Source organism: Ascidiella aspersa, chromosome 7, assembly GCF_963924565.1.
Source record: "Ascidiella aspersa chromosome 7, kaAscAspe10.2, whole genome shotgun sequence".
Classification (NCBI taxonomy): Eukaryota; Metazoa; Chordata; class Ascidiacea; order Phlebobranchia; family Ascidiidae; genus Ascidiella; species Ascidiella aspersa.
Window position 1 is genome coordinate 31,666,237 of NC_139453.1, and position 12,061 is coordinate 31,678,297.

General features: G+C 43.6%; 1 protein-coding gene across 5 annotated transcripts in view; it reads left to right on the forward strand.

The window, feature by feature from the left end:
• LOC146139016 (uncharacterized) overlaps positions 1–12,061 on the forward strand; it is a 66,266-nt gene that overhangs the window by 31,100 nt on the left and 23,105 nt on the right. For all 5 annotated transcript variants that reach the window (XM_083394199.1, XM_083394201.1, XM_083394200.1 and 2 more), the window contains 3 exons: positions 81–261; positions 573–724; positions 11,761–11,955. In XM_083394199.1, coding sequence (XP_083250325.1) covers positions 81–261; positions 573–724; positions 11,761–11,955 — 528 coding nt within the window. The remainder of the gene's footprint in view (positions 1–80; positions 262–572; positions 725–11,760; positions 11,956–12,061) is intronic.

Here is a 12,061-nt window from a genome sequence, read left to right on the forward strand (position 1 = left end):
TTATATTATGACGTCACATATGGGATTGCTCTTGCTCGCTATCTAGTGGTGACGCGCTTTTACGATGAATTCCGCTGTAGGTCGCCCAGGAGCGCGGTCTTGTTGCCAATAGCAACTGGGTGGGCAAGGTGCTGCAGCTCCACCAGGTGTCGCAGTTGAGGCAGGGGGTGGTGGTTGCTGGGGGGGCAGGAAGCGGAAAGTCAAGCGTCATTTCCGTTCTGGTCGACGCGCTTTGCTTGTTACCTCACAATCACGGATCTGGTGAGTTTCACTTCAACAATGTGAAGAAACGTTTATATTGATTGGATAAGATTACTTATAGATCAACTTCTATGTTGCTTGTTTGTAATTCAGAAACAAACAAATTAGGTTTTTAGACAAATTCGTGTAAATATTTGGACAGATTAATGTTAATGTCATACTTTGGTATAGTCTTTTAATTTTATGTTGAAAATGTGGTTAATATTTAATCTTACTTTAATATAATCATTATTTTAATTTATTTTTAAAACGACCCTTTCAACATTAAGAGTGCAAATTGTAAGATATGTTTTTATTATTACATCACACAGGGCGCGCAACGAGCCCTGCATTGTCGAGTCACAAACTGCAGCGTCTCAACCCGATGACAGTTGACGAGCTTTCACTCATGTTTGGAGCGGTCAATCAACAGAACGAGTGGGTAGACGGAATATTCACTCATGCGTGGCGGAAAGCGAACAGAGTAAGCACACTATGGTCAAATCATTTTAAGGTGGCACACATAGGTCGAATCGTGGTTAAGGTGGAACACTATGGTCAAATCATTTTAAGGTGGCACACATAGGTCGAATCGTGGTTAAGGTGGAACACTATGGTCAAATCATTTTAAGGTGGCACACATAGGTCGAATCGTGGTTAAGGTGGCACACTATGGTCGAATCGTGCTGGAACACTATGGTCAAATCATTTTAAGGTGGCACACGAATCGTGGTTAAGGTGGCACACTATGGTCGAATCGTGGTTCAGGTGGAACCCTATGGTCGAATCGTGATTAAGGTGAAACCCTATGGTCGAATCGTGGTTAAGGTGGAATACTTTGGTCGAATCGTGGTTAAGGTGGCACACTATGGTCGGAATCGCGGTTAAGGTGGAACACTATGGTCGAATCGTGGTTAAGGTGGAACATTATGGTCGAATCGTGGTTAAGGTGGAACACTTTGATCGAATCGTGGTTAAAGTGGAACTCTATGGTTGAATCGTGGTTAAGGTTGAACACTTTGATCGAATCGTGGTTAAGGTGGAACACTTTGATCGAATCGTGATTAAGGTGAAACCCTATGGTCGAATCGTGGTTAAGGTGGAATACTTTGGTCGAATCGTGGTTAAGGTGGCACACTATGGTCGAATCGCGGTTAAGGTGGAACACTATGGTCGAATCGTGGTTAAGGTGGAATACTTTGGTCGAATCGTGGTTAAGGTGGAACACTTTGGTCGAATCGTGGTTAAGGTGGCACACTATGGTCGAATCGTGGTTAAGGTTGAACACTTTGATCGAATCGTGGTTAAAGAAAAACACTTTGGTTGAATCGTGGTTAAGGTGGCACACTATGGTCGAATCGCGGTTAAGGTTGAACACTTTGATCGAATCGTGGTTAAGGTTGAACACTTTGATCGAATCGTGGTTAAGGTGGCACACTATGGTCAAATCGCGGTTAAGGTTGAACACTTTGATCAAATCGTGGTTAAGGTGGCACACTATGGTCGAATCGTGGTTAAGGTGGCACACTTTGATCGAATCGTGGTTAAGGTGGCACACTATGGTCGAATCGCGGTTAAGGTGGAACACTTTGGTCGAATCGTGGTTAAGGTGGAACACTTTGATCGAATCGTGGTTAAAGTGGAACTCTATGGTTGAATCGTGGTTAAGGTTGAACACTTTGATCGAATCGTGGTTAAGGTGGAACACTTTGATCGAATCGTGATTAAGGTGAAACCCTATGGTCGAATCGTGGTTAAGGTGGAATACTTTGGTCGAATCGTGGTTAAGGTGGCACACTATGGTCGAATCGCGGTTAAGGTGGAACACTATGGTCGAATCGTGGTTAAGGTGGAATACTTTGGTCGAATCGTGGTTAAGGTGGAACACTTTGGTCGAATCGTGGTTAAGGTGGCACACTATGGTCGAATCGTGGTTAAGGTTGAACACTTTGATCGAATCGTGGTTAAAGTAAAACACTTTGGTCGAATCGTGGTTAAGGTGGCACACTATGGTCGAATCGCGGTTAAGGTTGAACACTTTGATCGAATCGTGGTTAAGGTTGAACACTTTGATCGAATCGTGGTTAAGGTGGCACACTATGGTCAAATCGCGGTTAAGGTTGAACACTTTGATCAAATCGTGGTTAAGGTGGCACACTATGGTCGAATCGCGGTTAAGGTGGAACACTTTGATCGAATCGTGGTTAAGGTGGCACACTATGGTCGAATCGCGGTTAAGGTGGAACACTTTGGTCGAATCGTGGTTAAGGTGGAACACTATGGTCGAATCGTGGTTAAGGTGGAACACTTTGATCGAATCGTGGTTAAAGTGGAACACTATGGTCGAATCGCGGTTAAGGTGGAACACTTTGATCGAATCGTGGTTAAGGTGGCACACTATGGTCGAATCGCGGTTAAGGTGGAACACTTTGATCGAATCGTGGTTAAGGTGGAACACTATGGTCGAATCGCGGTTAAGGTGGAACACTTTGATCGAATCGCGGTTAAGGTGGAACACTTTGATCGAATCGTGGTTAAGATGGCACACTATGGTCGAATCGCGGTTAAGGTGGAACACTTTGATCGAATCGTGGTTAAGGTGGCACACTATGGTCAAATCGCGGTTAAGGTGGCACACTATGGTCGAATCGCGGTTAAGGTGTAACACTTTGATCGAATCGTGGTTAAGGTGGCACACTATGGTCGAATCGCGGTTAAGGTGGAACACTTTGGTCGAATCGTGGTTAAGGTGGCACACTATGGTCGAATCGCGGTTAAGGTTGAACACTTTGATCGAATCGTGGTTAAGGTTGAACACTTTGATCGAATCGTGGTTAAGGTGGCACACTATGGTCAAATCGCGGTTAAGGTTGAACACTTTGATCAAATCGTGGTTAAGGTGGCACACTATGGTCGAATCGCGGTTAAGGTGGAACACTTTGATCGAATCGTGGTTAAGGTGGCACACTATGGTCGAATCGCGGTTAAGGTGGAACACTTTGGTCGAATCGTGGTTAAGGTGGAACACTATGGTCGAATCGTGGTTAAGGTGGAACACTTTGATCGAATCGTGGTTAAAGTGGAACACTATGGTCGAATCGCGGTTAAGGTGGAACACTTTGATCGAATCGTGGTTAAGGTGGAATACTATGGTCGAATCGCGGTTAAGGTGGAACACTTTGATCGAATCGCGGTTAAGGTGGAACACTTTGATCGAATCGTGGTTAAGATGGCACACTATGGTCGAATCGCGGTTAAGGTGGAACACTTTGATCGAATCGTGGTTAAGGTGGCACACTTTGATCGAATCGTGGTTAAGGTGGCACACTATGGTCAAATCGCGGTTAAGGTGGCACACTATGGTCGAATCGCGGTTAAGGTGGAACACTTTGGTCGAATCGTGGTTAAGGTGGAACACTATGGTCGAATCGTGGTTAAGGTGGAACACTTTGATCGAATCGTGGTTAAGGTGGCACACTATGGTCGAATCGCGGTTAAGGTGGAACACTTTGATCGAATCGTGGTTAAGGTGGAATACTATGGTCGAATCGCGGTTAAGGTGGAACACTTTGATCGAATCGCGGTTAAGGTGGAACACTTTGATCGAATCGTGGTTAAGATGGCACACTATGGTCGAATCGCGGTTAAGGTGGAACACTTTGATCGAATCGTGGTTAAGGTGGCACACTATGGTCAAATCGCGGTTAAGGTGGCACACTATGGTCGAATCGCGGTTAAGGTGTAACACTTTGATCGAATCGTGGTTAAGGTGGCACACTATGGTCGAATCGCGGTTAAGGTTGAACACTTTGATCGAATCGTGGTTAAGTTGGCCTACTATGGTCGAATCGCGGTTAAGGTGGAACACTTTGATTGAATCGTGGTTAAGGTTGAACACTTTGATCGAATCGTGGTTAAAGTGAAACACTTTGGTCGAATCGTGGTTAAGGTGGAACACTATAGTCGAATCGTGGTTAAGGTTGAACACTATAGTCGAATCGTGGTTAAGGTTGAACACTTTGATCGAATCGTGGTTAAAGTGGAACACTATGGTCGAATCGTGGTTAAAGTGAAACACTTTGGTCGAATCGTGGTTAAAGTGAAACACTGGTCGAATCGTGGTTAAGGTGGAACACTATTGTCGAATCGTGGTTAAAGTGGAACACTATGGTCGAATCGTGGTTAAGGTGGAACACTATGGTCGAATCGCGGTTAAGGTTGAACACTTTGATCGAATCGTGGTTAAGTTGGCATACTATGGTCGAATCGCGGTTAAGGTGGAACACTTTGATTGAATCGTGGTTAAGGTGGAACACTATGGTCGAATCGTGGTTAAGGTGGAACACTTTGATCGAATCGTGGTTAAAGTGGAACACTATGGTCGAATCGTGGTTAAGGTTGAACACTTTGATCGAATCGTGGTTAAAGTGAAACACTTTGGTCGAATCGTGGTTAAGGTGGAACACTATAGTCGAATCGTGGTTAAGGTTGAACACTTTGATCGAATCGTGGTTAAAGTGGAACACTATGGTCGAATCGTGGTTAAAGTGAAACACTTTGGTCGAATCGTGGTTAAAGTGAAACACTGGTCGAATCGTGGTTAAGGTGGAACACTATTGTCGAATCGTGGTTAAAGTGGAACACTATGGTCGAATCGTGGTTAAGGTGGAACACTTTGATCGAATCGTGGTTAAAGTGGAACACTATGGTCGAATCGTGGTTAAGGTTGAACACTTTGATCGAATCGTGGTTAAAGTGAAACACTTTGGTCGAATCGTGGTTAAGGTGGAACACTATAGTCGAATCGTGGTTAAGGTTGAACACTTTGATCGAATCGTGGTTAAAGTGGAACACTATGGTCGAATCGTGGTTAAAGTGAAACACTTTGGTCGAATCGTGGTTAAAGTGAAACACTGGTCGAATCGTGGTTAAGGTGGAACACTATTGTCGAATCGTGGTTAAAGTGGAACACTATGGTCGAATCGTGGTTAAGGTGGAACACTATGGTCGAATCGCGGTTAAGGTTGAACACTTTGATCGAATCGTGGTTAAGTTGGCATACTATGGTCGAATCGCGGTTAAGGTGGAACACTTTGATTGAATCGTGGTTAAGGTGGAACACTATGGTCGAATCGTGGTTAAGGTGGAACACTTTGATCGAATCGTGGTTAAAGTGGAACACTATGGTCGAATCGTGGTTAAGGTTGAACACTTTGATCGAATCGTGGTTAAAGTGAAACACTTTGGTCGAATCGTGGTTAAGGTGGAACACTATAGTCGAATCGTGGTTAAGGTTGAACACTTTGATCGAATCGTGGTTAAAGTGGAACACTATGGTCGAATCGTGGTTAAAGTGAAACACTTTGGTCGAATCGTGGTTAAAGTGAAACACTGGTCGAATCGTGGTTAAGGTGGAACACTATTGTCGAATCGTGGTTAAAGTGGAACACTATGGTCGAATCGTGGTTAAGGTGGAACACTATGGTTGAATCATGGTTAAAGTTGGAACACTATGGTCGAATTGTGGTTAAGGTTGAACACTTTGATCGAATCGTAGTTAAAGTGAAACACTTTGATCGAATCGTGGTTAAAGTGGAACACTATGGTCGAATCGTGGTTAAGATGGAACACTATGGTCGAATCGTGGTTAAAGTGAAACACTGGTCGAATCGTGGTTAAGGTGGAACACTATTGTCGAATCGTGGTTAAAGTGGAACACTATGGTCGAATCGTGGTTAAGGTGGAACACTATGGTCGAATCGCGGTTAAGGTTGAACACTTTGATCGAATCGTGGTTAAGTTGGCATACTATGGTCGAATCGCGGTTAAGGTGGAACACTTTGATTGAATCGTGGTTAAGGTGGAACACTATGGTCGAATCGTGGTTAAGGTGGAACACTTTGATCGAATCGTGGTTAAAGTGGAACACTATGGTCGAATCGTGGTTAAGGTTGAACACTTTGATCGAATCGTGGTTAAAGTGAAACACTTTGGTCGAATCGTGGTTAAGGTGGAACACTATAGTCGAATCGTGGTTAAGGTTGAACACTTTGATCGAATCGTGGTTAAAGTGGAACACTATGGTCGAATCGTGGTTAAAGTGAAACACTTTGGTCGAATCGTGGTTAAAGTGAAACACTGGTCGAATCGTGGTTAAGGTGGAACACTATTGTCGAATCGTGGTTAAAGTGGAACACTATGGTCGAATCGTGGTTAAGGTGGAACACTATGGTTGAATCATGGTTAAAGTTGGAACACTATGGTCGAATTGTGGTTAAGGTTGAACACTTTGATCGAATCGTAGTTAAAGTGAAACACTTTGATCGAATCGTGGTTAAAGTGGAACACTATGGTCGAATCGTGGTTAAGATGGAACACTATGGTCGAATCGTCGTTAAGGTTGAACACTATGGTCGAATCGTGGTTAAGGTGGAACACTATGGTCAAATCATTTTAAGGTGGCACACTATGGTCGAATCGTGGTTAAGGTGGAACACTATGGTCGAATCGTAGTTAAGGTTGAACACTTTGATCGAATCGTGGTTAAGGTGGAACACCTTGGTCGAATCGTGGTTAAGGTTGAACACTATGGTCGAATCGTGGTTAAGGTTGAACACTATGATCGAATCGTGGTTAAGGTTGAACACTTTGATCGAATCGTGGTTAAAGTGTAACATTATGGTCGAATCGTGCTAAAGGTGGAACGCTATGGTCGAATCGTGGTTAAGGTTGAACACTATTGTCGAATCGTGGTTAAGGTTGAACACTTTGATCGAATCGTGGTTAAGGTGGAACACTATGGTCGAATCGTGGTTAAGGTTGAACACTATGGTCGAATCGTGGTTAAGGTGGAACACACTATGGTCGAATCGTGGTTAAGATGGAACACTATGGTCGAATCGTGGTTAAGGTTGAACACTTTGATCGAATCGTGGTTAAGGTGGAACACTATGGTCAAATCGTGGTTGAAGTGGAACACTATGGTCGAATCGTGGTTAAGGTGGAACACTTTGATCGAATCCTGGTTAAAGTGGAACACTATGGTCGAATCGTGGTTAAAGTGGAACACTATGGTCGAATCGTGGTTAATGTGGCACACTATGGTCGAATCGTGGTTAAGGTGGCACACTATGGTCGAATCGTGGTTAAGGTGGCACACTATGGTCGAATCGTGGTTAAGGTGGAACACTGTGGTCGAATCGTGGTTAAGGTGGAACACTATGGTCGAATTGTGGTTGAGGTGGAACACTATGGTCGAATCATCGTGGTTAAGGTTGAACACTGTGGTCGAATCGTGGTTAAGGTTGAACACTGTGGTCGAATCGTGGTTAAGGTGGAACACTATGGTCGAACGTGGTTAAAGTTGGAACACTATGGTCGAATTGTGGTTAAAGTGGAACACTATGGTCGTATCGTAGTTAAGGTTGAACACTGTGGTCGAATCGTGGTTCAGGTTGAGCACTATGGTCGAATCGTGGTTAAGGTTGACCACTATGGTCGAATCGTGGTCAAGGTTGAAACACTATGGTCGAATTGTGGTTAAGGTGGAACACTTTGATCGAATCGTGCTAAAGGTGGAACACTGTGGTCGAATCGTGGTTAAGGTTGAACAGTTTGATCGAATCGTGGTTAAAGTGTAACATTATGGTCGAATCGTGGTTAAAGTGGAACGCTATGGTCGAATCGTGGTTAAGGTGGAACACTATGGTCAAATCAATTTAAGGTGGCACACTATGGTCGAATCGTGGTTAAAGTGGAACACTATGGTCGAATCGTGGTTAAGATGGAACTATATGGTCGAATCGTCGTTAAGGTGGAACACTATGGTCGAATCGTCGTTAAGGTGGAACACTATGGTCGAATCGTGGTTAAGGTTGAACACTTTGATCGAATCGTGGTTAAGGTGGAACACCTTGGTCGAATCGTGGTTAAGGTTGAACACTATGGTCGAATCGTGGTTAAGGTTGAACACTATGATCGAATCGTGGTTAAGGTTGAACACTTTGATCGAATCGTGGTTAAAGTGTAACATTATGGTTGAATCGTGCTAAAGGTGGAACGCTATGGTCGAATCGTGGTTAAGGTTGAACACTATTGTCGAATCGTGGTTAAGGTTGAACACTTTGATCGAATCGTGGTTAAGGTGGAACACTATGGTCGAATCGTGGTTAAGGTGGAACACACTATGGTCGAATCGTGGTTAAGGTGGAACACTATGGTCGAATCGTGGTTAAGGTTGAACACTATGGTCAAATCGTGGTTGAAGTGGAACACTATGGTCGAATCGTGGTTAAAGTGTAACATTATGGTCGATTCGTGCTAAAGGTGGAACGCTATGGTCGAATCGTGGTTAAGGTTGAAAACTATGGTCGAATCGTGGTTAAGGTGGAACACTATTGTCGAATCGTGGTTAAGGTTGAACACTTTGATCGAATCGTGGTTAAAGTGTAACATTATGGTCGATTCGTGCTAAAGGTGGAACACTATGGTCGAATCGTGGTTAAGGTTGAACACTATGGTCGAATCGTGGTTAAGGTGGAACACTATTGTCGAATCGTGGTTAAGGTTGAACACTTTGATCGAATCGTGGTTAAAGTGTAACATTATGGTCGATTTGTGCTAAAGGTGGAACACTATGGTCGAATCGTGGTTAAGATGGAACACTATGGTCGAATTGTGGTTAAGGTGGAACACTATGGTCGAATTGTGGTTAAGGTGGAACACTTTAATCGAATCGTGCTAAAGGTGGAACACTATGGTCGAATCGTGGTTAAGGTGGAACACTATGGTCGAATTGTGGTCAAGGTTGAACACTATGGTTGAATTGTGGTTGAGGTGGAACACTATGGTCGAATCGTGGTTAAGGTGGAACACTATGGTCGAATCGTGGTTAAGGTGGAACACTATGGTCGAATCGTGGTTAAAGTTGAAACACTATGGTCGAATTGTGGTTAAGGTGGAACACTTTGATCGAATCGTGCTAAAGGTGGAACACTGTGGTCGAATCGTGGTTAAGGTGGAACACTTTGATCGAATCGTGGTTAAAGTGTAACATTATGGTCGATTCGTGCTAAAGGTGGAACGCTATGGTCGAATCGTGGTTAAGGTTGAACACTATGGTCGAATCGCGGTTAAGGTGGAACACTATTGTCGAATCGTGGTTAAGGTTGAACACTTTGATCGAATCGTGGTTAAAGTGTAACATTATGGTCGATTCGTGCTAAAGGTGGAACACTATGGTCGAATCGTGGTTAAGGTTGAACACTATGGTCAAATCGTGGTTAAGGTGGAACACTATTGTCGAATCGTGGTTAAGGTTGAACACTTTGATCGAATCGTGGTTAAAGTGTAACATTATGGTCGATTTGTGCTAAAGGTGGAACACTATGGTCGAATCGTGGTTAAGGTGGAACACTATGGTCGAATTGTGGTTAAGGTGGAACACTATGGTCGAATTGTGGTTAAGGTGGAACACTTTAATCGAATCGTGCTAAAGGTGGAACACTATGGTCGAATCGTGGTTAAGGTGGAACACTATGGTCGATTCGTGCTAAAGGTGGAACGCTATGGTCGAATCGTGGTTAAGGTTGAACACTATGGTCGAATCGTGGTTAAGGTGGAACACTATTGTCGAATCGTGGTTAAGGTTGAACACTTTGATCGAATCGTGGTTAAAGTGTAACATTATGGTCGATTCGTGCTAAAGGTGGAACACTATGGTCGAATTGTGGTTAAGGTTGAACACTATGGTCGAATCGTGGTTAAGGTGGAACACTATTGTCGAATCGTGGTTAAGGTTGAACACTTTGATCGAATCGTGGTTAAAGTGTAACATTATGGTCGATTTGTGCTAAAGGTGGAACACTATGGTCGAATCGTGGTTAAGGTGGAACACTATGGTCGAATTGTGGTTAAGGTGGAACACTATGGTCGAATTGTGGTTAAGGTGGAACACTTTAATCGAATCGTGCTAAAGGTGGAACACTATGGTCGAATCGTGGTTAAGGTGGAACACTATGGTCGAATTGTGGTCAAGGTTAAACACTATGGTCGAATTGTGGTTGAGGTGGAACACTATGGTCGAATCGTGGTTAAGGTGGAACACTATTGTCGAATCGTGGTTAAAGTTGAAACACTATGGTCGAATCGTGGTTAAGGTGGAACACTATGGTCGAATCGTGGTTAAAGTTGAAACACTATGGTCGAATTGTGGTTAAGGTGGAACACTTTGATCGAATCGTGCTAAAGGTGGAACACTGTGGTCGAATCGAGGTTAAGGTTGAACACTTTGATCGAATCGTGGTTAAAGTGTAACATTATGGTCGATTCGTGCTAAAGGTGGAACGCTATGGTCGAATCGTGGTTAAGGTTGAACACTATGGTCGAATCGTGGTTAAGGTGGAACACTATTGTCGAATCGTGGTTAAGGTTGAACACTTTGATCGAATCGTGGTTAAAGTGTAACATTATGGTCGATTCGTGCTAAAGGTGGAACACTTTGATCGAATCGTGGTTAAAGTGTAACATTATGGTCGATTCGTGCTAAAGGTGGAACGCTATGGTCGAATCGTGGTTAAGGTTGAACACTATGGTCGAATCGTGGTTAAGGTGGAACACTATTGTCGAATCGTGGTTAAGGTTGAACACTTTGATCGAATCGTGGTTAAAGTGTAACATTATGGTCGATTCGTGCTAAAGGTGGAACACTTTGATCGAATCGTGGTTAAAGTGTAACATTATGGTCGATTTGTGCTAAAGGTGGAACACTATGGTCGAATCGTGGTTAAGGTGGAACACTATGGTCGAATTGTGGTAAAGGTGGAACACTATGGTCGAATTGTGGTTAAGGTGGAACACTTTGATCGAATCGTGCTAAAGGTGGAACACTGTGGTCGAATCGTGGTTAAGGTTGAACAGTTTGATCGAATCGTGGTTAAAGTGTAACATTATGGTCGAATCGTGGTTAAAGTGGAACGCTATGGTCGAATCGTGGTTAAGGTTGAACACTATGGTCGAATCGTGGTCAAGGTTGAACACTATGGTCGAATTGTGGTTGAGGTGGAACACTATGGTCGAATCGTGGTTAAGGTGGAACACTATGGTCGAATCGTGGTCAAGGTTGAACACTATGGTCGAATTGTGGTTAAGGTGGAACACTATGGTCGAATTGTGGTTAAGGTGGAACACTATGGTCGAATCGTGGTTAAAGTTAAAACACTATGGTCGAATCGTGGTTAAGGTGGAACACTATGGTCGAATCGTGGTTAAAGTTGAAACACTATGGTCGAATCGTGGTTAAGGTGGAACACTATGGTCGAATCGTGGTTAAAGTTGAAACACTATGGTCGAATCGTGGTTAAGGTGGAACACTATGGTCGAATCGTGACATATTAGTAAAATGTGGCCTAGGCAGTTCAGTATATCATATTACTTTATCGTTAAACAGTGATTAAAATTGCTCAATCGAACGTTATGGATATATTCCACGTGTACGCCAACCAACCTAAACCTTTTGTTTAGAACCAAAGCACGACGTGGTTATGCTTGGATGGTTCGATTGTGACGTGTTGGGCTGAGCGGCTCAACCACGTGTTGGACGGCCACAAGGTGCTTCCCCTGAGCAACGGCGAGCGCTTGAGTTTGACGAGCAACATGAGGTTGGTGTTCGAGACGAGCGACCTGAGGAACGCTTCTCCATCGCTGCTTTCAAGGACCGTGAGTTAATCGCGTGGCTTAATAATGTTTGGGGTTGATAGAAGGTTTATTTTAGTTTGGAACTGCTTCTCTGAGAAACTTTTTCATTCAAAGATTATTATTGTTG